Genomic DNA, 27017 nt, shown 5'->3' on the forward strand with positions numbered 1-27017 from the left:
ACACAAACATGGGGAAGACTTCAGATTTGACAGCTGTCCAAAAGGCGACCATCGACACAAAAGGTTATTGCTGAAGAGGCTGGCTGTTCTCAGAGCTCTGTGTCCAAACACATTAATAGAGAGGCAAAGGGAAGGAAAAACTGTGGTCAGAAAAAGTGTACAAGCGATAGGGATCACCGCGCCCTAGTCAAGATTGTGAAAAAAACCCATTCAAAAATGTGGGGGAGATTCACAAGGAGTGGACAGCTGCTGGAGTCAGTGCTTCAAGATCCACCACCAAGAGACGCTTGAAAGACATGGGTTTCAACTGCCGCATACCTCGTGTCAAGCCACTGTTGACCAAGAAACAGCGCGAAAAGCGTCTCACCTGGGCTAAGGAAAAAAAGAGCTGGACTGCTGCTGAGTGGTCCAAAGTCATGTTTTCTGACCAAAGCAAATTTTGCATTTCCTTTGGAAATCGAGGTCCCAGAGTCTGGAGGAAGACAGGAGAGGCACAGGATCCACGTTGCCTGAAGTCTAGTGTAAAGTTTCCACCATCAGTGATGGTTTGGGGTGCCATGTCATCTGCTGGTGTCGGTCCACTCTGTTTCCTGAGATCCAGGGTCAACGCAGCCGTCTACCAGCAAGTTTTAGAGCACTTCATGCTTCCTGCTGCTGACCTGCTCTATGGAGATGGAGATTTCAGGTTCCAACAGGACTTGGCGCCTGCACACAGCGCAAAATCTACCCGTGCCTGGTTTACGGACCATGGTATTTCTGTTCTAAATTGGCCAGCCAACTCCCCTGACCTTAGCCCCATAGAAAATCTGTGGGGTATTGTGAAAAGGAAGATGCAGAATGCCAGACCCAAAAACGCAGAAGAGTTGAAGGCCACTATCAGAGCAACCTGGGCTCTCATAACACCTGAGCAGTGCCAGAAACTCATCGACTCCATGCCACGCCGCATTAATGCAGTAATTGAGGCAAAAGGAGCTCCAACCAAGTATTGAGTATTGTACATGCTCATATTTTTCATTTTCATACTTTTCAGTTGGCCAACATTTCTAAAAAATCCCTTTTTTGTATTAGCCTTAAGTAATATTCTAATTTTGTGACACACAGAATTTTGGATTTTCATTTGTTGCCAGTTCAAATCATCAAAATTAAATGAAATAAACATTTGAATGCATCAGTCTGTGTGCAATGAATAAATATAATGTACAAGTTACACCTTTTGAATGCAATTACTGAAATAAATCAAGTTTTTCAAAATATTCTAATTTACTGGCTTTTACCTGTATATTCTAGAACCATCTGCATGAATACACAGCTTAGCCAGCCAATGTTTACTGTAACAACGGGCAGCAACTGTAACTCAAAACGTAGTCATTTTGCAATGGGAAAGACAATGGCTGAAGTCCAATTTCCTGTGAAACTGCATTCAGTTTCCCACTGATGTGTATATCAGTATATGAATGTATCTATCTTTATAACATAGAAAGTACTCCTGGATCAGTGCTTGTGTGTCTTTTTGTGTCTTCTCAAACACCCAGTCAGCCAAGGCAGATGGCTGTTTTTGTTGAACCAGGTCCTGGCTCAGATGGAGGCTTTTTCTTATTACAATGAAACATTTCCTTTCTTTCTTTTTACTACATGCATGCTCAGTGTGATGAATAGTTGCAAAGTCAACCCTATGTAATCTGCTGGGTGTCTTTAATTTTTTTTCCTACACATTTTTAAAATAAACAGAAGTAGACTGTATTGTTATCAAATACAAATAAATAAAATAAAGTTTAAGAAAATAGGAAAAAATATATTTACCAGTATGGAGGAGACAATAAGGGATCGATTGGACAATGAATCTGAGATATTAGTTGTCTTTCCCTTTTGATTGTCAGTCATATTGAGGCCACTTGCTGGATCCCAGGTACCAATCTGTAAAAGAAAAAAACATTGTCCCAGCATCAAGTATCTTATGCAGGCTTAAGAATAATCAGTAACCCATTTCAAAACTTATCGCCTTGACTTTCACTTTAACAGTAAGATTCAAAAGTTTTTTTTCCCCAAAATGAAAGCAGTGCATCAAGTAAAAAATATGTTATGTTTGACATTCAGTCGAGTTTAAAATAATCAACACACTTTATTTCTACAGCACATTTCAAAAACGCAAAGGTAACCACAGTGCTTTACATTAAATTTACATTAAAATAGAAATGCGTAAGAAACACACAGAAATAATATGTTTTTTTTTCCTATTTTCTCCAAACAGCTAGTGGCTCGTATTTTTGCATCAGTAGGCAGACAGGAAAGAGGGGAAGACATGCGGCAAGGGTCGTCCGGACTGGGAGTCGAACCTGCGACGTCCGCATTGAAGACTAGGGCCTCAAAGCGTGCTAACCCCCTGCACCACCACAGCGCGGCCCAGAAATAACATGTTAAGAGAACAGAAACAGAAACACTGTCCCCACAGTGGGAAAATTCAGGTGTAACAGCAATATGTTGTCAGACTATACAAGATTATAGTATAATATGTCAGTGGAAAATTTGCACCTTTAAATTTTACTGAAACTTTTATGTACATTTTTATTCAGTGCAACTATTTCTTTGTTTACTTAGAAAATAGGCATAGAATGAAGATAAAACTAATTCCAGTTTTTGTAACTTTGCCTTACAGACTACTGATGTGCTGGTAACTTTACCATCTTTCCTTTTTGGTTCAACACAAAGATTATCTGTTCGGCATCCTGAGGAAACAGTTAACATCAATCTGACCCCTCAACCCTTTCATGGCTGCTTTCTTCTTGACACCCACAGGGACCAATGTTACAGCTGATCTAAGATTCTGATCTGCCTCATGGCCTTTTGAGGTGCTGACCAGTGGGAGCTGAAAAAGGGAGGGAGGAACGCACACGGCAGAAAAGCAAAGTGGAAGAGGACAGCAAAGATCAGATTATGCCTCAAGGCTTTTCATGTTTCAACTCTTACTTTAGGTTGTAAATACAGGTCTCTTGAACACCATCCCCTGCTTTCCATTCAGCTTCTCACCCCTAAGCATCACTAGAGGGGACCACGGACACTCCAACCCTCAGCAGCCACACACTCCTCAAGGCACCTATGAAAATCTGAGTGAGTACTTGAGATAGTCTTTGGAATTGCAAATCAACCCTTTAATTCAAGTTTCATGAGACTGGAGGGCTTTTGAATGAGTTTTTATTAATGGAGTAAATTATTCATGGAGGTGCCAGAACACACACTACGTAGACCAAAGGTCAGAAGATGCTGAGAGGAATTAGCCAGGGAGAATAATGAAGTTGAAAGTGCTTGCAGTTCCATGAGTGAACATTATTTGTATAAGCAACATTAGTTGGTTCTTTTCTTGTTCAAAATCTTGTAAATCTCTGAGTGCTGAACAATGCAGTTGCTCTATTCTGAGGATGATTCTCTCCTGAGAACACCAATACAGTTGAGAAAATGACATATTGGAGTTTAGATCTATAGCCTAAGCCTGACTTGAAATTTGGACTGGGTCAGGCCACGATTATATGGATGATGATCAAGTTGGCCTCTGGCTTCGGGTTGTGTGTTTTTGTAAGCCTACAATACATACAGAATGGAGAAAACTAAATGAAAATGTGTGATATAAAGCTATGTCAATCTGTTTATTCCAATCTAAACAGAGGAGTAGGCAGCTTATCCTGGTGAGGAAAGAAATAAAGTAAGGTGCAGAAGTTAATCAGCTTTAATGAGCTCAAACTGCTTTCTTATTGTATGTTGGAGCTGCTCTGTGGTGGTTGATGCCACCACATGCCTCCTGCACACCAAAAGCCCCCAGCATCTTCAGCAGGTGGAGTCTGCTCTGACCTTTCATGTAAGACCATCAGAGTCATTGCTCATGACTGTTGCTTATTGTTCATGGAGAACAATATTGATTTTAATGCTACAGCAACAGAGGCAGGAACAGCTTGAGATACTTGTTACAAACTACAAATCACTGCATTAGCCAAATCCCTCATGAAAGTACAGCTTGAAAGCTTAAATCAAGGCAACAAGGATTATTATAAATGTGCAAACAAAATTGTCAGAACTATACAAATGTGCAGTAAAGAAAGGATAACCCAGGAAACACTGGTACTTAGTTTGATTTTAGCTTTTCAGTTACACATTTTTCAGTTACACATTTTATATTTATGAATTGCACATTCTTTCTATTTTCTTTTTTCTGTCTTGTGCATTTTTTTTTTATAAAGCAAAGTCCGACACCACTCCCACATTATTGGATTATTGGTACTGCAGAACTTGTAAGACTATAATTACTCTCTTCCAGAGGTTATGATGTGTATGTTTGTGTTCTCTCATCAGGCATCCCAGATTCTAGGAAGCCATGTTTATTGGAATATTAACCATTTTTGCTACACTTCAAACCGAAGTTTCAACAATTCAAATAGTCAACTCAATGCCACAAAGCAGCGTGTACAATGTAATCTATTGACATTTGCAGTCACAAAACCTTAAATGTCACTACTGCATCATCCCAGTTTAATGCTTCTGGGTTCACAACACAATAATATGCTTGTGTGGAGGCCACAGGCTGCGGTCTGTTCTTCCTGCTACATGACAAATGTGCCATAAACTGATTATATCTGATGCCAGGTTCTCAGCCCCACAGCACCTCCATAACAAAACATCTGTGTTTTTTTTGGTTCCTTTGACAAAAGAGTGTATATCAATGCTATTTGTGTGTTTTGCAGAATTCTGAGTATATTTGAAGCAAAAGATTAATTTGTAGCAGGAGTTTAGATCCAAAATGCAGTTTTTTGGGATGCAATTTCACTCCAAATAATCCAGCTCCTGATGGGTCGATTGCAAAAGCCATAGATAGAAGGACTAAGATCACTCTCTTAAAATTCTGGTGTGTCCCCTTATGTCTTCATTTGAGCCTAGTTTTGTAATTACTTGTGTGTAAAGGTTGTATTAAAGGGTAATTGTTAATTTACTTACCAAGTATATTATCAGCATGTTCCTCAGGTTTATTCTTGTAGCAGTAAGGATATTACTATTCTAATACTAATTTTTCTAGAGATCATAAATAATCAACAGTATGGATTGGAATTTAAGAGAATGTTGTTTTGTTGGCTTCACATGGGATTTTCTACTTTCACACCCCACAGCCAAATGTTGACGTTGCAGATGCCCATTGTCTCCCAGTCCACAGGTTGCTAACCCAATCTCTTTGATGAAAGTCAGTAGAATGTAACTCTCCCAAGTGACACTGTGTGGAATCATCTGAGACATAACTGTTTGTGATTTGCCAATAGATTATAAACCAATCTCCTATTTGCGAAAGGGACTTTGTGCCACTATATGAATATGTAATTTTGTGTCTTGCAGTCACATTATGTATGGTTTCTCCCTCTGTAGAGACATTTTAAAAACAGCCAAGAACTGTAGGATCAGCTTTTTTACTATTGTTACTATTATTCACAAAAGTAGTTTGGAAAGTAGCAGAATAATAACTGTAGATAGTTGTGACTAAACACTTAACGAGCAAATGGGAAAAGGAAACATCATGTAACACAGATGATTGGTGAACCTGAGAACAATTGCAGAAAGTCAGAGAAAGACCCAGACATCACACATTTCTGCAGAAGAACAAACCAGGCTCTATCATGTAAAGCATTTGAGCATTTTGGATGTGGAGTTGGAGCAATGTTTCAGATAAGTTGGAAAATGTGCTGATGGGATGGCTGAAGCTCAAGCTGTGAGCTGTGAAAGATGAGGCATTTTGGAGCTTATAGTGTGAGCATTATGTACCATTCTGGAGGGTCATCAGAAGTAGAAATGAAAATTTTACACAAGATAAAACTATTATTTATAGAATATGACCTTCCAACTCTGAGCTTAACATGTGTAGTTTAAAATGTCTAGTTTGAAAATAGTTTTTACAAAGCTGTTTAGCTGCCACCTCTTTCTTACAAACCCAGTGTGACTACCTTGGCTCCCAATGTAAATAATGAATGGCTGCTTAGAACAGAAAGGCAAGAATAAACCTTTTGGAAGCTGTTACAGAATCTTTAGAATCTGTTAAAATGAGTTTCTGCAGATCAAAGTTTTGCAAAAACTGGAGATTAGAAACCAGCCTTGAAATTTTATATTAATTCATCTCTATGTCTCTACTCTTTGGGGGGGCATCAGAAATCTCCAAGTATGGAAGGCAGTTATATCCACAGAAAGCGACAAGATGTCTGAAAATATAAATACAAAAAAAAGATGTAGAGAAAAGTGGTTTGCAGTGTACATTCACTCTAACTTTCATGTGTTTAACCCTCATTTCATCCCTTGAACAACATCAATAATTATGGAAGTTTAAAAAAAATACCAGAGTACTATATGTCACATATAGTTTTTGAAAAGTAATTATTTTTTTCATGAACAAACTACAATGTATGGACAGTTTTAGTTTACTTAAGCTAACTAAACGAACTCGACTTTTGTTCAAGTGTTGGTCTAACCCAATTAGAATGTCTGGTATTAAAGTATTAACTCAGAATAATTTATATGGTGAATAACAGAGCTATTCCACTTTTTTCCAGTGTGTATAAAAACATTCTACAGTGCCATTCCACCAGATTTTCGCATAAATGTGAATACTTTAACTCACAAAGGAAAGATGGGGTTTTAGTTTATTTAACAATAAACACATTTTATTCTGTTTAGGGGTAAATTGGGTCAAATCGATATGCATTCATATTTTTATTTGTAACAGTTCTGGAAAAAAAAAAAGTATTATCCTCCTTCGATTTCACAATCAGGCTGTCAGGATCTGTTCCTGTTCTGTGTTTATTTTGAGTTTCTGTGTCTCTGTGTTTTCCTGTCTCCCCTTGACTGTTCCCAGGTGTTTCTTATCTCCTTGATTACCCTCTGTGTATTTAACCCCACCTGTGTTCTTTGTTCCTTGTGGTGTCTGTCTAGTTTCCAGTTGTCACCTATTGTGTTCATTGCTCTCTGTGTTCTGGATTTTGGATTTACATCATATTAAATCATCTATTTCATCTTTGGGTTTGCTGCCTCTGCCTCACCACCACTCACACCACCAAATCATGACACAGGCACTATTTTGCTATAAGAAATGGATTAGTTTGTTGAGGTATAAAGACCAATAGCCCAAATGATCTCTGATGTCACTAAAAGCTTAAGAGGTTTTGTGAGATGAGATGATTAGCATGTGTTTTAGTTTTAGAATTTTTATGTAGGGACTAAGCGCATTTCTGAGTTCAGGTCACATACTCACACACAATGTTCACACTGATCATTGACTAATTACACCCACTCTGGCACACAGACGTTTTTTTCTTTGTCCAACACATGTTAATTATGTATTTGAAGACTGAAGTTTTACACACAAACAAATCAGAAAATACATAACCTTCTCAAGACCCTCTTCTTTAAGACTAATAACGTCAAGGTCAAAGTCTGTTCTCAGGCCATTGGTCCTGTTGAAAGAGATTCTTCCAGTCAAGCCATCCCAGTGTGCCTGCAGACAGAAGTAAGAAACAGATCATCAGAGAAGACGATAACCAAGCAACATCAAGTCTGCCCCTCTGCTATTGGTTTGATGTCAGCCTTGAAAGAAACATCCAAGAAATCTTCCTTTTCTTTGTTTGTGTACAGTCTTTTCTGTTTCAGGGTGTCTAAACATACTCCAAGTCTGTTTGTAACAGTGGGAAGCAATTACCCTATCTTTACAGATATTTAGAGCCATGATAGAATACATTGTAGCATGAAAGTGACACAACAGAAATGGCTTGGCAAATCATCACAGTTTCTCCAGACAGGGAGAAATGCACTTCAGGGTTCATCTTTGAATCAGCGAGTGGGAGCAACAGATCTGGAAGTTCCTCTGTGAGCTACTCAAAACCTTTCTGACACTACAGCGGGTTGCTCTGTCTGAGTGCCTCTTCATTTACAGAAGTGTTGTGGCATATCTGAGGATGTTTTACTTCAGTGGAGATCATTGTAAATCTATATTATGTACTAAAAAGACATTCACTGTAAGTCACCCTAACACAATTATCTTTGCTTTTCTAAATCCATCCATTCATTATCTTACACGCTTATCCCTAGTGGGGTCGCAAATGGGTGCTAGTGCCTATCTCCAGTGGTCAATGGGCAAGGCGGCAGGGGGTGGGAGGGGGTCATCCTGGACTTGTTGCCAGTCTATTGCATGTTTTTCTGTCTCATTTTAGATATTTAAAATTTCCATATTTGGGATCATTTTAGATGGTTTTAAAGCATCCACTTTATTTACATGTTTGTTCTGTTTTCATTTGTTTATTATTTGAAACTCCTAAGTTTGACAAAAGCTCATTTTAATATCAAACAAGCTTGTGTAAATATAAGATGCAGTTTCTATTGGGTACCGAGGCTTGGCTGTTTGGGGATTTTTTTGTTGCCTGCTGCTTCCCTCTTCATCCACTAAATGGTGCCTAGAGACTGCACTACCTTGGAGGGTGTGCCTGCTGACTGATGTCAGCACACCTGTGATCTATCACCTAATCATCCAGGAGTATATGAAGAGCAGGCTGCCAGCATGTTGACGCCTGAGTGTTTGCCAGTTATGGTACTCTGTGATCCTCTGAGACTACTTCTAGTAATATATTCCTGTTGCCTCTCCCTCAGGTGTTTTCTTGTGATGCCTTGGATTTAACCCCTGTGAAGCCCGAGGTCCTGACTTTCTGGATTTCCACCTCATGATGCTGTAGATCGTTATCCTTTGGTTGCCTGAGTCTGTTTTCGCCTCTGCAGATGAATCATTAACAGTTCCTGGATTCTCAGCTGGTAGTTGGATCACTCCTCATTCCTCCTCACCTGAATTTACCCGTCTGCCCTCCACTGTAGCCTCTACCATCTACCACCAAAGAACTCTCTCCATTTGAACCTGGATCGTCACAAGGACTGCAACAAAGAGACCGTAACCCTGGTGACCACAGTAACTTCCCCCCCCCGGTGGAAGCTCGTCATCATATCAAGTAAAAATGGACTAATCATTCAGTCCATATTTCCCTGAAGCTCCATTGTCCAACAAACCTCAAACTCACCACTGTTCTTCAGAGTACATCCACAAGGACAAGAAACACACAATCTCACTTTTCATCATAGTTAAAATAAACTTTATTTATTTGATTATCTGTTCTCCTGATTGTGTTCTATATCTGGGTAACGAGACTAGAACGCAACATGACAGTCTTTAAAACGGTGATTTCATTCACCATTTGAAAAAAAGTAGCTTAAAAGGAGCAATGGCCATCAAGCATTCATGATAGTGGGCATATGACATTTATTTATTATTTTACATCTCTGAGGAAAATCGTTTTAAGATCAAACCAAAACATCTAATTTTGAAGTTATTGGTGCTTTAACTCTGTATCCTTTATTTGGTCTTTGTGAAGCTATTCAGATGAGGACTTTCCAATGCAGAAAGTCCTCATTTTTGGGTGCCGCTCACATTTGAAAAATATTCACTTGGATGCCCCCACATTTCTTGGACAGCAAGCTTTTCTATTGATTAAAGAATTTATTTCACTTGATAAGAATACTACTACAACTCCACTCTTGGTTTTTCTGTTTGCCTACAGCAAAATTAAATGAAAGATAATAGTTTTATTTTAAATGCTGAACCAAGAAATTATGCTTATGTTATGATTCATGTTCTGTCCTGTCCATGCTGTGTTTAAGGACTCATTCAGCTCACCTCCCACACCTGACCTGTTCCACCTGGGCCCCACCCTACTTAAACACCTCTCAGCCTCTGCCTCCTTGCCAGATTATTAACAGCCACGAGCCAGTATAGATCCAGCGGCTCCTTCAGTGTCTATATGACCCTTTTCTGTCCATGGATTTACCCCTTCTGCCAAGCCTTTCTCAGATTCTTTCTGTTCTGGATTTCTGGACCCCGACCCAAGCTTTTTTGTAGCTCTTCTGAATTCCTGTGTTAACGTATTCACTTAAAGTGTCTTGTATAAAAGTTGGATATATTTACGTTGCGCAATTAAAAGACATTAAAATGTTAGTAGTGATAAATGTCTTTATCACTATGGTCTTAACAAAAATTAAAGAGTAAATGGGAAGTATTGTGGGGAGAAGTTGAGTTCTGGATGAGAGAAAACTGTGCGACTAACATGACTTAATCTCATTATGTGCTCTTCTAGTTGTCATTTTGTGGGTGCATCTCAATACTTCGTGTTCCAGATGGACCATATGTTATAAAGCAGTAAATACTACAGTTTAAGGCCTGCCTTTTCAGAAAAAAACCTATCTTGTTTGGCCAAATTGATTGAAATTTCCATATAAACATATGTCAAATATTTTTATTTCCCATTTTCCCAACTTTACTTGGTCATCCTGATTTACATTTCAATCTTGTCAGTTTTCTGAGAGAATGTGTTTTCTGTGTGATGGTGCTGAGTATACAGAGGATTGTAGATGAATGGAGAACAGGTAGACTAGGATCTACCTCTTTGATGAGGGCCATGAAGCGCGCTCCAAAGCGCCAAGGCTTGTGTCGGTTGCACTGTAATGAACTGACAGTGATCTGCTGAGACTGCTGCACAGCCACGGCCACCACATGCACGGCGTCGTACATCAGCGCGGCATCCGTCTACATACCAAGACACAGAGGAAACAGAAGGTCATCACCACAGAGCATAGCTCTAAGCAGATGAGTAAGGCAGCTGGCATGAAATCTGTGCACAGACAAGAAAATGTTAGTAGCTTCATATCTAAATCAAAGACTTTACTTCAACACTCACATGGTGCTGTCTTTACAGCTTTAGCATGGAGAAGGTCACAAATCTATGTTGCAATGATGGTCCTACACTAATAATTTAATTTAATGTGTTTCAGCACAGTAATGACTTTGATATGAAAAGAAAACACACAAGTAGTGTACAGCACTGTTTTACAGGTTTTCACTCATTTCTCAGTGTTTCCTTACAAACAGCCAGATATTTTTTGTAAACATTTAGTTATTTTTAGTAAAGATCCCAAAGTCTTACTTTTTGCATCAAACAGTTCCAGTACTACGCTAGTGATAGTGTTTCTTTTCTTACTCTGCTTAATTGAAGAGGTAGAACTGTAAGTACTCTCAGCTTTATTATTAAAATTGAATACCAAAAATAAGTTTTTTTGTTGCTTCTCTTTGTTTTGATAACTATTGTCACATTTTAGTCCATGGGAGTCCAGCTCCCTTCCTAAGGGGTTGAATGATTCTAGTTTTAAATGCCTCTTCTCTATCATCGCTGATTCAAGCAGTCCAACTGTCTCCTCAGCTTGTCATATTTCCAAAGACGATCTGGAAATTAACCATCACTTTATTCAGCTGTGTTGAACCAGGGAAAAAACTAAAAGATGCTGGATACTGGTCATTGAGGACTGACTCTGGACCACTGATTAGATGAAGGCATAGTGTTAGAAAAAATTATCTAAGTTCATTTACTTATGAGTTTATTTGAAAGGTAATGTTTTCATATTATTATTTTGTGTGTTGTTTGCTTGACTTCTTTCCTCTTGTGGTACATTATTAACTGTTTCGTGGGTGTTTGCTTGGGGGTTAGAAACATGTACACATTCCTGTGTCCTGCTGCTGTGGTCATTAATTGCTTGTGTTATCAGCTTCCTGATTAGAAACTGGTCAGCCTTGTGCCCTTGTAGGGGTATGTCCACAGAAGGTTCCAGAACATCCTGTAGCAAAGATCCTTTCTTTGTGTGATTGTGTGAAGAAGCCCAACCTCCTTCTTTGTAATCATAATAAAAGGCAGTTGGGGACTGAGAGCCGACGGAGTTAACCACAGACAGTGTTTGACGGCGATTCTCCGCGTCTGGCTCAGCTTCCCTTTTCTGCAGAAAGGCAATTTATGTGTTGGGTTTATTTTAGCTCCTAACCTGCAAAGAATCAACCAAAAACACAGACTTCTGCTCACAGCCTCTCCTCAACTACTCTTCAGGTTAATAAAAGAACCATCAGTGTGCAGTTCAATAGCATACTGTTCCTTTTAGTATTGAAAAACAGCTCTTTATCCTATTTTTACTGTTTGACATGGTTTCTTCAGAAATTAGCTGAATAAACTTCCTGCAGTCATTTATAATTTTCTTTCTTACCTGTATTCATGTTTGTGGTGGTAATTTTTTAATGCTTACAGTTATGTTTGCATTTGCTAATATTTAACACTTGTCAACAAATAAGCAATTTCTGCTTGGGGATCAATAAAATATGTTCTGATCTATTCTATCTCACTGTTCTGGCAAACAATAATAATTAACATTAGTCACTGTTTTGATGCTATTGGGTCTTGCTACACTTTTTAAAAATTTTGTTTACTGTGTGTAATATTCTGCACTTCTATTTGCTGAGGCATGAAAAGTTATTTGGCTTTAGCATGTCCAACATCTGGATGTCTGGTTTCTAACTGGATAACTCTGGCTTTCTCCCACATTCCACAAATCTATGTGATAAATTTATAGGTTGTTTTAAATTGACAATTGTTATGAATGAGTGTGTGCATTGTTGTTTGACCTATATATCTCTGTGTTATGTGATGGACTGTGACCTGAACGCCTCTCGCCAACTGAATGCTATAGATACGGAGATAGGCACCAGCCTATGGATGTTAATTAATTCATGAATGGATTGTTGTTTAAATTCAGATTTCTTATAGGTTTAAAGTGCTAGATGCACTTTACTGTCAGAAATTCACCTAGTGCAACAGACCTACAGTGGTGCTGTTGTAAATGGATTTTTTGTTTTTCACTTGGTGACTAATCAGTGTATCTAGTCTGTATAATGATGAATGAGGGTTCACATTCTGGTATGTTAGATAGATGTTTGTCCATGATGCTGAGTCCAGGAGTATGTTTTCGGCAACTAAGCTTTTGGTTATATTTCATGTTTTAGGGCACAGCTGCAACAAATCAATGTTGGACTAACACATTTTCTCAAAGTCAATAACAGTATGTGAACAGTATTATTTACTGTAACAACAAAAATGGCTCCCCTGTGCAGCTTTATATTCAAAGATACAAACACTTCCCAGCCTCTCTGTGTGTTGCCAGTATTCACTGTCTTAATCTGTGTCGGTATATTTATATGTTAAAGTCTTGACAGTTAACAGTCGGCCCAAACTGAGCTATCAGTGAGCTGCCAGTCATTCACGCTTCACAAAAGAAGCCTATAATTTTACAGATCCTCATAAATGAATAAATACATAAAACAAATCGAATTAGTGTTTGTCTCGCTTGATTGAAAAGCAATCAACACAGTTCTCCACAGATGTTGCATATAAACTGTGCCTCAGGATGTAGGAGAAAACATTGTCCTTTTGGTAGGAAACAAGTTTAAACCATCAATATTTTCCAATTGGAGCCCTGAATCTAAAACAGTCTAAGGTCTGAGAACCAGTAAGGCTGTTTGTATGTGTGCACAGGGCTTGTGTGAAAACTTTGCATTATATAACCTGAAATGTGGCAGTGTGTGAAAGCATGAAAAGAAAGCAGTGATAATAATTAGTGCTAAAAGATGTTGAAGTGGAAGTATTTTCCTCTGGTGCCAAATAAAGGACAATATATTTGAATGTATGGCCTGAAACTAATATGCTGTATTCCTACAAACATAATAGTTTAAACCAGCAGTAGAACAATAGATATGGCTCATACTGGCAGACTTGAATATGGCTTGCTGTAATAGAAGGTTAGGAGGAAAAGTTCTAAATGGTGAGGACAGCTTCTGCTATCATCCCTCAGATCCTCCCTGATATGACGCCAGCCTGCCTCTCGCTGCTGAGGCCCAGAGCAGACACAGTGCTCTGATGTTCACAGCTATCCATTCTTTGTGCAATAAAGCACACAAACTCTCAGGAACCTTTTTATTAGCTGTGTGACACCCTGTCAGTCTTTCACAGAGTAATACTGGAAACAGGAAAAGTTAGCAGCTTGGGATTTTTTCAAAAGATTTGATTGGCTCCGGTGGCTTTTCTCTGAGAGTGGTCAGACTAGAAAGCGCATTATGAGAGGGGAGGAAAACATGCAGAAACGGTCATCAGGCGGGAAAGGAACCCGTGACATCTGCCATCATACACGGTCAGGCTTTTCCCTTGCACCACATCCAGCGATTTCAGCTTAAGTTCTCTACACACAGCTGGAACTGTCTTAGTTTCTATCGCTGTTTTTGGGAGATTTTTATAAATCAGCATTTCTTCTAAAGGTTTTCTTGTGAACAGAGGCAAAGTCAGAAAAGTATCTCATGAATTAAATATTCTCTTAATTAAAGTCAGCAGCCAAATGTATTCAGTGGTGTGAGGAGTGGAGCTAGGCACACGTATGCTGGAGGAGTTTTGGCAGCAAAGGTTTCTATTCCTTTCTGTTTCTCCCCAGTGTGAGTCTCATAAGCACCCGTCAGGCAGACTTGCAAATGATTCAGCAGCACCGGCACTTCACTCTATAAACATCTCATTAAAATCAATTATGTCACTCCTGAATGAAATTAAAGCTAAATGCTTTAAAAGCTGTTTTTCCCTTGTGTCAGCCAATATGAGCATTATCCCTGACACACTCTATTTTTCCACCTTATTTTCTCACTTGCCCTCTTCATCATATGCAAGCACACACATACTCACTACATGGGTGATTTATTGAATCTCTTAAGCTCTATTTGATTTCAACACTTATGAATTGTTAAAATGCCCAGGTCTTATTTGGCAACTGCAGAGGTACCCCTACCCCCAATTCACCATTCCTCACCAATCAGCTTCTCATCATTACCATGGAAACAAAGTGGCAAGAAATAGCTTTCATCCATAGTGGGGATGGGGTTATCATTTCCTAAGGCTCCTTGATTTTTGTTTTCAGCACATAGTACAGCCCTGGACTGACAAAGAAATAAGCTTGAACAGATAAAATATCAAAGATGTGGAATTAAACTGACTAGGAAGATCCTCCAGCAGTAATCTAATTCTATCAAACAAAACAAGGCTTTTCCAACTGCAACATAGTGAGCAATAATGAAAATGGATCATGAATGATTAGAATATGTTGTGAAAGATCATAACATTTTATGTTCATATACAGATACATCAGTTTCCTTGTTTTCCTTGTGCTTATCCATCCATCCATTTTCTTTACACCCTTCTTCCCTAAATGGGGTCAGGAGGGTTGCTGGTTCCTCTCCAGCTGCGTCCCGGGCGAGAGGCTGGGTCACCCTGGACAGGTCGCCAGTCTGTCGCAGGGCAACACAAAGACATACAAGACAAACAACCATGCGCACACACACACTCACACCTAGGGGTAATTTAGAGAGACCAGTTAACCTGACAGTCATGTTTTTGGACTGTGGGAGGAAGCCGGAGAACCCGGAGAGAACCCACCATGCACAGGGAGAACATGCAAACTCCATGCAGAAAGATCCCCGGCCGGGAATCGAACCCAGGACCATCTTGCTGCAAGGCAACAGCTCTACCAACTGCACCACTGTGCAGCCCTCCTTGTGCTTATAAAATATGTTTTATTTTAAAAAGTTAAAGAGTTTTGAAAGAAATTAAGTTTTAAAAAGAGATGTTTCAACTGATTAAATTTTATATCACGGAATATGCAGAAAGAATAATTAGGCTGAAAGATATATTGCATATTCCGGTTGTGCATATTTTAAAAATATATATATAAGTAACTAAATAAGTAATTACTTTTGAAAAGTTATTAGTAAAGTAACTGAATTACTTTCATGGAGGAGTAATCAGTGACTGTATATTTGAACATGACAAAGTGTTAAATGTCCTTCTATCGTCTCATCAGACACCAGAGCTCATTCTAAATCAGGTGTATTCAATTAAAACTCAGTGAAGTTACTAAAATTTCCTCTTAGCACAAGGTCTGCACAAAAGTCCAATATTTATATTTTATGATACCAACTATCTACTGGCACGTTCACATTTTCACTGTTAACAATCAGCACTTTATAAACAATTATTTATCTTACTATATATAAAAGTAGTCCCAGGCAAATAAAGTTAAGACCTTTCAGATTGAATCATAAACCTCGGAATACAATTTATCTTAAAAGTTCAAACAAAGCCTAATTGCCATTTTTTTTGCTTAAATTGAAGTAGCTCAACTCAAAGAATTGAAAGCATACACTTCAAATAGAAACGTTCACATCTAGAAAATAGAGAACACAAAATAAAATGTGGCTCTTTTAGAGAAAAACTGCAGTGCAAGCAAACATCACTCTCCTTTTTTGCCATGTACCAATCTGTGAAAACATAAGTTTTCAAATAAAACAGACCAGCATCTTTAGGAAACAATAAATAAATCCTAGAGACATTTTCTCCCAAAATGTGTTTTTAAAGAGGGTCTTAGTGCTGTCAGCCAGGCTAATGTGTGTGAACTGCTCACAACCAGCTCCTTCCACAGCTTCTTCCTCATAACAGAGCCCACCATGAGTGTGCAGACTAGTATACATGGCCACTGATGACGGTAGATAAACAACTCACCATTACAGAAGTGCTCATCTGCCATCAGCATATTGAGCATGAGAGTGATGAGCAGTGCTAAGTCTTTCTCTTGGCTCTAATTAATTGCTTGGTGTATTTCAGTAGATGACAGAAGGACCAACAGTTCTGCTTGGTTTGTTTCATGCCCATGCTCTCTGCTCAGACTTCAGCAGAAAACATTGTTCAAAAGAGATGTGCTTCATGTCACAGTGGCATGTTATAAGTCCACTTTTAATTATTGCAACGATTTTGGAGCATGTGAAGCTAACAGGCTTTGAAGTGTCTCATTGAAGATTGACCATGAATTGCTCTGTCCCTCAATCATTATAACAGTGTTTTTCAGCATCACCTTTTCTTACTTGGAAGTTATCTCTATCTCTTCTGTTTTGGGGTGCGGGGTAGAACCGGCGGACACACATGTGCTACCAAATTCTTTGCCATACAAAGAAACCTGGAGTGGAGTAGTGGAACGGAGTGGCAATGTAATCACAATGCACTGTAAGCTATGTAATGTGTTTTGAGGCAGTTGACCAAAATCCCGGACGATTTTTAAATTCCCCCCGGACATTTTTTTAGGTCTGAAAAGTAGGACATGTCCGGGAAAAAGAGGACGTCTGGTCACCCTATGTGCAGAGACACCTTGACAAAAGTGTCTGAGCAATAAAAGACAACTGGTTACTATCAAGCACAACGATGGTGTCAGGAATGAGCTGAGAGGCCGACCATGGCACTAAAACCTCCAGAGAGCTTGATGCTGACGGGAAACCTTCAAACAACGCTTCCAACTATATGTTGCCGCAATGGGTCTGAAGGCAAAGAAGGAGCCAAGAAAGGTAGCAATATTGCCAACTATAGCTGGACCACAGGCTACAATACATTTGTGCTTGATGAACCAGAAGACAAAGAAAAGTTGGATGGTGTGTTAAGTAAATATGATGTTCACTGTTCACCCAAGAAGAACAGAATGAATGCTACGAGAGATATGTCGGCATGCTAAAGGACTCCATGATGAGAGATCAGATTCTCTTTGGTGTAAGTGATGGAAAGCTCAGAGAAATACTAGTGAGAGAAGTGAAACTGACCCTGGAAGCAGCTGCAAAGATGTGCCAGTCAAGTGAACTGTCTCTTCAGCAAGTGAGGGTGTTTTCTGAACTTTTGTCAGGAACTACTTCACAGGTCAGTGATGGAGCAGTGGCAGTCGGAGCTGTGTCTTGCCAGAAGAAATGTCACAGATAAGGCAGCTGCAGGAGGATGGCGTCATCAACTGTAAGCTTGTGAGTTACTAAAGTGAGACAATTTCCTGCCTATGGTAAGCAGTGTTTAAATTGACATTTTATAAAGCAATGCTTTATGAAGAGGAAATAAGAAAAGAAGGGAAATTGTGTAAACTTAGATGAAACTGATCATATTTTATTGGCATTATGAACTGTGAAGATGAGTCAGAAAAAGTAATTAATTTAATTGCCAGAGCTGATGAATGTGGCATCTACTGTGTTGCCTGTGTCAGATGGAAAGTTTAAGCAAATAGAGGCGACAGCAAAGGATACAGAGTTACAGTTGGTCACACAGAACATGGAGGGCCAATAGGTCCTCTCACTGCAACAAAAGTGAGGTATTTTGGTATTATTACAGGTATTCAAAATTACAGGTATTCAAAAGATATAATTTGCAGGTATTTTTCAAAATGCAACAAAAGGTATTTGGTTGCAGTGAGAGGAGCCCTTCAATTTGCTTCTAATCACCTCTTCCTACTTGGCTGTTTACTGACAAGTGGATCTTCTAATCTAAATAAATTTCTTTTATAAGAGGTTTTTGTATCACTACTGCCCTTTTTTGATTAGTCAGTGGGCTGGAAGAATAGCTGACATATAAATGGATGATATACAGCGGCGGTTTTCAAAGTGTGAGGCGCGCCTCCCCGGGGCGCCAGAGTACTTTAGGGGAGGCGCGGTGCGAGGGAAAAAATAAACCGGAAAAGCTATCTGCTTGCTGTCTACTGATGTGAGAGAAACGTCTTTTACGCACACGATCAACTCTGTGGATTTAGGAAAAAGTTGGTACTGTGGGGTGCGTGTGTGGAGCGGGGATCAGTGGAAATGTTTCCCCCCTTAGAGGATGTTTTGGCCAGTGACGTCAGTAACGTTACTGACGTCGGACCACTTTTTTCAGTAACGAGTAATCTAACGTTGCTATTTCAAATCCAGTAGTCAGACTACAGTTACTTATCAAAATCATTTTTGCGTTACTGCGCGTTACTATCTTCTTTTGTTATTTAATCGTATTTCCTCTACGTGTCTTGTCGAGTGACCGACGTCTCTATGCGACAGAAATGTAAACAATGGAGGGAGATGCGCGTTTTGTTGGTGAAAAAACTGGAACTATTTTGAGTTTCTGTCGCCAAGTCCGATTATTATAAACGGCTTTGGGCTTCATTTTTTTAAAGTCGCTTGCAGATTTAATGAGCGGCTGGTTGCGCCTTTTTGGGCTCGTTTTTGAACGTGAAGTTGCTCATTTGGGCTTGGAAATAAGCAGAGACTCACAATAAATCCCAGAATTTGTCCGTCATTAAGGTAGTTTTACTCCGTCTCTCCCTGTTCATCATTTCCAGGATGATCCGTCCCGCTGTGTCTTTGTTAATGTCAAGTTAATGTATTACCTCTGAATGACGTCGAGCTTCGCGTTTCGCTCCAGAAAACTGCAAACATCGAGACCAATATAAACAGCGCAATAAACGTGAAAACAGCCACGAATAAACGTGTCCGTAGTTGGCAATAATTATAATGGCAAGTTAGCACCGTTATAATTATTAATATTACGGTAAGTGTCGCAGCCATCTGAGCTGTGGAGCTGCAGTAGGAGCTCTGTGCTGCGACATCAAACTCAGGGGCGTAACGCAGAATCTGGAGGCTGGGGGGAGGGGGGCTTTAAAATCCTTCTTAGAGTTTTCCAGACAACAGTGGACCACACAAATTACTCATGTTTTTTATTTTTTGTACAATCTCCTCTTCAGTTCAACTTTATCAGTGGAGACACATTGTTGATGTTACCATTATAAAATAACTTACAATTAAGTATTGGCAAAGCTCAATGTGATTTTCACAGGAGGCAGAGCGTTGTTGTTAGCAGCTGCTGAAAGTAACTAAAAAGTTACTTAATCCTGCAGTTAGTTACTTTCCTGCAGTTAGTTACTACTTGACTTGGAAAGTAACTTAGTTACTTTCCAAGTCAAGTAGTCGGTAATATAACTAAGTTACTTTTTCAAGGAGTAATCAGTAGTCCGATTAAAGTTACTTTTTCAAAGTAACTATGACATCACTGGTTTTGGCCAGAGCAGGGCTGAAGGTGGAGTTTTTAGAACTCCACCCCCCTCCGCCCCCTTCCACGGGGGGTGGGGGGGGAGGCGCAGCAGGCCTTAAGCTCCTTGAAGGGGGGCTCACCCTTTCATACTTTGAAAACCCCTGATATACAGGATATATATATAGTCCCTCCAGCTTCTCTTTTTTTTCCCCGCCAGGGGGTCTTTTGTGGGCTCTTGTGTCCCTTAATCGAAAGTAGGCTGAAAGGAAAAGGGGGAAGACATGCGGGAAACATCGGCCGGGTCTGGGAATCGAACCCGCAAACTCCGCGCTCAACGCGGTGGTCGCGGGTTGAAGGCCTCCAAATGTGGGTCGCGCTATCCCCTACGCCACCACAGTACGCCCCTCACACCCTATCTCTAAGGGAGAGCCCAAATACCCTACGGAGAAAACCCATTTCGGTCGCTTGTATCTGTGATCGCGTTCTTTCGGTCATGACCCAAAGCTCATGACCATAGATGAGGGTGGGAACGTAGATCGACTGGTAAATCGAGAGCTTCGCGTTTTGGCTCAGCTCTCTCTTCACCAGGACGGACCAGGTACAGCGCCCGCTTGACGGCAGATGCTGCACCAATCCGCCTGTCAATCTCCTGCTCCCTTCTTCCCTCATTCGTGAACAAGATTCCAAGACACTTGAACGCCTCCACTTGGGGCAGGACACCCCCCCCCCCCGACCCGGAGAAGGCACTGTACACTTTTCCGGCTCAAGACCATGGCCTCGCATTTGGAGGCACTGATCCTCATCCCAGCCACTTCACACTCCTGAGACGCCGGATGGTGGACCAGAATTGCCTCGAAGTCTTTCTCTATGGCCTCTCCAAACTCCTCCCACGCCCAAGTTTTTGCCTCAGCAACCACCTGAGCTGCATGCCGCTTCGCCCACCGGTACCTGATCTGCAGCACATCATCCGCAAAAAGCAGAGATGCAATCCTAAGGCCACCAAAACGAATCCCCTCAACACCTTGGCTGCGCCTAGAAATTCTGTCCATAAAAGTAATGAACAGAATCGGTGACAAAGGGCAGCCCTGGCGGAGTCCAAACCTCACCGGAAACGAGCCCGACTTACTGCGAATTAAGGTGAACCAGACTCTGACACCGGTCATACAGGGACCTCAAAGGCCCGGTACCCTATACTCCCAGAGAACCCCCCACAGGGCTCCCCGAGGGACACGGTCGAACGCCTTCTTCAAGTCCACAAAACACATTTAGACTGGTTGGGCGAACTCCTATGCACCCTCCAGGACCCTGCTGAGGGTGTAGAGCTGGTCCAGTGTTCCACGACTAGGATGAAAACCAAACTGCTTTTCCTGAATCCGAGGTTCAACAATCCGACAGACCCTCCTCTCCAGAACCCCCGAATAGACCTTGCCAGGGAGGCTTCAGAGTGTGACCCCCCTGTAATTGGAGCACACCCTCCGGTCCCCATTTTTGAACAGGGGGAGCACCACCCCAGTCTGCCAATACAGTGGAACACTGCCCCCGATGTCTATGCGGTATTGCAGAGTTGCGTTAGCCAACACAACCCTACAACATCCAGAGCCTTAAGGAACTCTCATCCACCCTGAGGGCCCTGCCACCGAGGAGCTTTTTAACCACCTCGGCGACCTCATCCCCAGATATTGGAGAGCCCAACCCAGAGTCCCCAGGCTCAGCTTCCACAATAGAAGGCATGTTGGTGGGATTGAGGAGGTCTTTGAAGTTCTCTGCCCACCGGCTCACAACATCCCGAGTTGAGGTCAGCAGGACACCATCCCCACTGTAGACAGTGTTGGTGCTGCACTGCTTCCCCCTCCTGAGACGCCAGATGGTGGACCAGAATTGCCTCGAAGTCTTTCTCTATGGCCTCTCCAAACTCCTCCCACGCCCGAGTTTTTGCCTCAGCAACCACCTGAGCTGCATGTCGCTTCGCCCACCGGTACCCATCAGCTGCTTCTGGAGTCCCACAGGCCAAAAAGGCCCGATAGGACTCCTTCTTCAGCCTGACGGCATCCTTCATTGGAGGTGCTCACCAACGAGTTCAAGGTTTGCCGCCACGACAGGCACCGACAACCTTGTGGCCACAGCTCCGATAGGTCGCCTCGACAATGGAGGCACGGAACACGGTCCACTCAGACTCAATGTCCCCCACATCCCTCAGGACGTGTTCGAAGTTCTGCCGGAGATGGGAGTTAAAGCTCCATCTCACAGGGGACTCCACCAGACGTTCCCAGCAGACCCTCACAACACGTTTGGGCCTGCCAGATGTACCAACGCACCACCAGGTAGTGGTCAGTGGACAGCTCCACACCTCTCTTCACCCGAGTGTCCAAGACATACGGCCGCAGATCCCAATGACAATGACAAATGAATGAAACAATGACAAAGTCGATCATCGAACTGCAGCCTAGGGTGTCCTGGTGCCAAGTACACATATGGACACCCTTATGTTTGAACATGGTGTTCGTTATGGACAATCCATGACGGGCACAGAAGTCCAACAAGAGAACACCACTTGAGTTCAGATCGGGGGGGCCGTTCCTCCCAACCACGCCCCTCCAGGCCTCACTGTCATTGCCCATGTGAGCGTTGAAGTCCCCCAGCAGAACAAGGGAATCCCCAATAGGAGCACTCTCCAGTACCCCCTCTAAGGACTCCAAAAAGGTGGGTAATCTGAACTGTTGTTCGGCCCGTAAGAACAAACAACAGTCAGGACCCGTCCCCCCACCCGTAGGCGGAGGGAGGCTACGCTCTTGTTGCCGAGATGGGGGGCAACAAGTATGCACACTCCTGCCCGACACCTCTCACCTTGAGCAACTCCAGAGTGGAAGTATGTCCAGCCCCTCTCAAGGAGACCGGTCTCACCTCGACTCATGGCTTTGGTTTTGGAACCAACTATTTCTATCCGGAACCTCTCGACCTCACACACTAGCTTCGGCTCCTTCCCCACCAGAGAGGTGACATTCCATGTCCCAAGAGCTAGCTTCCGCAACCGAGGATCGGACCGCCAGGGTCCCCTCCCTCAGCTGCCACCCATCTCACAATTCACCCGACCCCTTTGGCCCCTCAACAGTAGACAATCATTTGCATTTTTCTTTAACTTATGGAGAACATAAATTTTCATAACAGGAAGAAACCTCCAGCAGAACCTGAACCTGGCTCAGTACGAGTGGTCATCTGCTATGATTGACTGGGGACCCAAAAACTGTATGATCAGAGTAGTACTTCAATGTGTTAATTAGAAGTAGATTAAGCTGTATATGAGCAAGTGCAAAAAGTATTTGTTAAAAAGTAAAGTACTCAAGTACTGAGAAATTGTTCACAACACATGACTTAATGTTTTTAAATTCATGTCAGACTTCCAAAAGTAAGTTCTGGTATTTCAAAACTAATACCAAAATATTTACACAATTAAGGCGTTCTAGACCAACCATGGTGAATGGTGTGGTCAGTGTTTTTTCATGGGGTAACTTAAAAAAGAATGAAGTAAAAATGGCAATATTTCATTATTTAACACATAAGTGAAACAAAGAGCCTCTTGAGTCAGAGAACCACCTATGGGCTGCAGGTCTGTGTCTGACGCATTGGTTAGCATGTTTTTCTTCCTTCTTATAGCTTGATAGGAAGTCAGGTTATCCAAATTAATACAATAATAGTGAAGTTATATTGATCACTGAACACTGTATAAAGATATCAACATTTTTGTACACAGAAAGCCCTAACAAACTATTTCAGTGTAGGACAAATAAATAGTTTCTCTGAACAATATTTATTTACTATTAATCTAATAGTACGACTTATTATTTAAAGGGTCATCTATATTATTCTTGGTTAATACTATTATGAAAAAAACGTACCATTCAAACTCAGGATCTTAAGCAATAATCAAACGATAATAATACACAGAGAGCAATTTAATAAATTTTATTTGCTCTATCAATAATATTTTTAAATTTCTGCAAATGTTTCTTAAATTTTTGGAACATTGATGGAGAACAATACACTAACAGAAGATCTCTAAAACTAGTCATAATTCATAAATAGAACTATTTCATGATTCAAACACACAGGATACAATAAAAAGAATGTCAAATAGTTCAAAGTGTTTTTGAGTTAATGTTTCCATCCATCCTTCTGAAGCTGCTACCCCCGCATTCCGACCCCGGATCAAGCGGAAGAAAATGGATGGATGCGTTATTCTATGTGGGTTGCTTCTACTGGAATTGTATGCATGATGAAATGCATTACTACACATTTTGTCAAAACTGTGGAAGGAATATTGCTCATCCATCCATCCATCCATTTTCTGTTCACCATTGTCCCTAATGGGGTCGGGAGGGTTGCTGGTGCCTATCTCCAGCTACGTTCCGTGCGAGAGGTGGGGTTCACCCTGGACAGGTTGCCAGTCTGTCGCAGGAATATTGCACATGATGAATGTCAAAACATAAGGAATATACCAAAAGGGTTTGATACAAGTCCCTCCCTACAGTTTTTCATGGGGACAGAGATTGATTTATTTTGGTGATCTTTCAAAAAGTAAGACATGAGGGCAACAGCAGTCATCCAGAGTCTGGGTTGATAATGGATGGAAAAAAATGGTGGTGCACTAGTGAAGTGGCATTTTTATGGTTGATCTTAAAGCAGTGAGGAATGGTAGTTGGTTGTCACGCAGAAAGCACTTGTCACGGTGCTCTGGCTTTTTTGATTGAAACATAAACACCTTGAGAGATGCAGGCACACTTGGGAGCAAGCCAGGGGAAGCAGCTATAGAAGGAATGTAGGAGGTGTAGGACTGGGGAGTGGGAGGGTGATTTCACACTCAAATGGTGCCCTAAAGCTTCTCAGTATCCTTCTTTCACTGTTCAGTGGCTTTTCAAGCCCCACCTGTGTAGTTCTTGAAGGGATTAAAAATTGAGCATGTTCTGTGTTTTTTGGAATCTTTCAGTGGCCTTAGTCATGACTAGGTCACTCACTGCCATCAGCTATTTTTGCTATTTTCAGCTCTGTAAACACAAGCTGTTCTGATGCATTATAAATTATTTTATTCATATCATACTAACATTCTCATGTGTCTCAGATGACAGAAAAGCAAACAAGTACTATCTGCTTTTCTCTGTTCTCTTGTTCAAATACAGATATGTAGAAAATACAAAAAACTTTGATTAACTGGATATAAACAAGCAAAAATGTATACAGGACAATATTCAGTAATATATTTCTAAAGAGACAAATAAGAGATATTCCAAATTGGAAAACAAATAAAAAAGAGCTCACTGAGGAGTCAATGTGTTGTCTGCCCATTTTCTTAAGCATTGTTACTCGTACCATGCAAACATTTTACTAAGACAGTATTATCATCGAATATGCATTTCCTATTTTTATGTAATAAAAATTCTGCTCAAGAGCGTGCCGTGGTGGTATAGGGGATAGCGCAACCCATGTTTGGAGGCCTTGAGTCCTCGATGTGGCTGTCACGGGTTTGACGATATTTGCTGCATGTCTTCCCCGCTCTTCTTCCCCCTTTCCTGTCAGCCTACTTTCATATGAGGGATACTAGAACCCACAAAAGACCGTCTGGAGCGGTAGAAAAAAAATTCTGCTCAAATGAAAACTATTTTACATTTTTAGCTCTATTTTAGCAACAATTGCAAAAGCTGTTGTGCAAATTAGACAATCCCTCCCTCCATCCATCTGCAGATCCATACTTATGGACGCAGTCGCAGGGTGGCTGGCACCTACCTCCAGCTGTCACTGAGTAAGAGGTGAGGTTCACCCTGAATAGGTAGCCAGTGCACCACAGGGTAACACAGAGTCACATATGACAAGCCATGGTCACGAACATGCACACATGTCCACACACACGCACGCGCAGGCGGTTAAGAAAATTACCATTATGAAAATAATCAAAGCAGAAATAAATCAGAGCCATGCTTATATACAATGTAATTATTGAAAAGCAAAAGTATGGCTAGATAATAAAACTAAAAAAATGTATAATAGATTTCAAAACCAAATTAGCAGAAGTCATTTTAAAAATGTTGATAAAAAGGGATATAGAAAGGCAGAAGAAAATGCATTCAACACAAAAGAGTTCTAATTCAACAAAAAAATATAAACAATTTTATGATTCCTTAAATAATATAACTGTCTCTCCATATACACACTGTAAAAAATACAAATGAAACCCTTTTGTTTTTGCTCCCATTTTTTATGAGCTAAGCTGACAGATCTAAAACATTTTCTATCCACACAAAATAACCTTTTCTCTCAAATATTGTTCACAAATCTATAAATCTGTGATAGTGAGCGCTTTTCCTTTGAATAGATAGGTGTCAAGATGCCAATTAGATAACATGGTTATTTCACAGGTGTGCTTTAGGCTAGCCGCAATAAAAGACCAATCTGAAATGTGCTGCCTTGTTGTATTGGGGGTGTGACCAACACTTGGCTCCTGCAGTGCAACATATCTCCTTCACATAGAGGTGATCAGGTTGTTGATTGTGGCCTGCTTAATATGCCCCACCTATCTATGCAAAGTAGAAGAGCTCACTAACAAAGATTTAGACAAATTTGTGAACAATAATTGAGAGAAATTATTTTGTGTATATAGAAAATGTTTTAAGTGTTTTGCATGCAAAAATCTAAAACACGTTTTTTGTTGATTTTTGATAATGCTCAAAAATCAATAAAAATCCATTCCGTCTGAATGACCTCATGGCCCTATAAGGTGCACACACTATTGTTTGAAGAAACAGCTGTCATTTGGTATTGTTTTTTCATTGGAAAATCCAACACAATAATTTGTTGGTCACAAGATCACTTTGGACGAATAATATTTGGAATGTATGTGGAGTGTGAATTTTCTCAACCTAAGTGTAAAAATCCAAATATGAACCTTCCCAATAACAAAACTCTCACCTTGGTATAAATATATTATGTGCACTGCAACAATACTTTATTGTGCTCAAAGTGTGACTGCAGTTTAAATACTTCTGTTGAAATTGAATTAGTTTTATTCTTATCACTTTAATAAAGTTATTTATTTTTTGATATTTATCATGCAGGTTGTGCTCTATTTATTATTCTTTAGTTTTTGGCCACTCTCTTCTCGTCTCTTTTAACTGGATCTGGTAGATTGGTATTGCTCTTTGTCTACCCTATATATATAAAACA

The 27017-nt window shown here is 40.6% G+C and overlaps 1 protein-coding gene across 4 annotated transcripts in view; it reads right to left on the reverse strand.

Annotated features, from left to right (window-relative positions):
• grik2 (glutamate receptor, ionotropic, kainate 2) overlaps positions 1–27017 on the reverse strand; it is a 369508-nt gene that overhangs the window by 118649 nt on the left and 223842 nt on the right. For 3 of the 4 annotated variants that reach the window (XM_044116261.1, XM_044116262.1, XM_044116260.1), the window contains 3 exons: positions 10490–10633; positions 7403–7510; positions 1801–1914 (listed from right to left, as the gene is read on the reverse strand). In XM_044116261.1, the coding sequence (XP_043972196.1) occupies positions 1801–1914; positions 7403–7510; positions 10490–10633 (366 nt within the window). Of the gene's footprint in view, positions 1–1800; positions 1915–3046; positions 3092–7402; positions 7511–10489; positions 10634–27017 lie in introns of those variants that run through there. The other variant, XM_044116263.1, reaches the window with a different exon arrangement.

This window comes from Gambusia affinis, linkage group LG05, assembly GCF_019740435.1.
Source record: "Gambusia affinis linkage group LG05, SWU_Gaff_1.0, whole genome shotgun sequence".
NCBI classification, from domain to species: Eukaryota; Metazoa; Chordata; class Actinopteri; order Cyprinodontiformes; family Poeciliidae; genus Gambusia; species Gambusia affinis.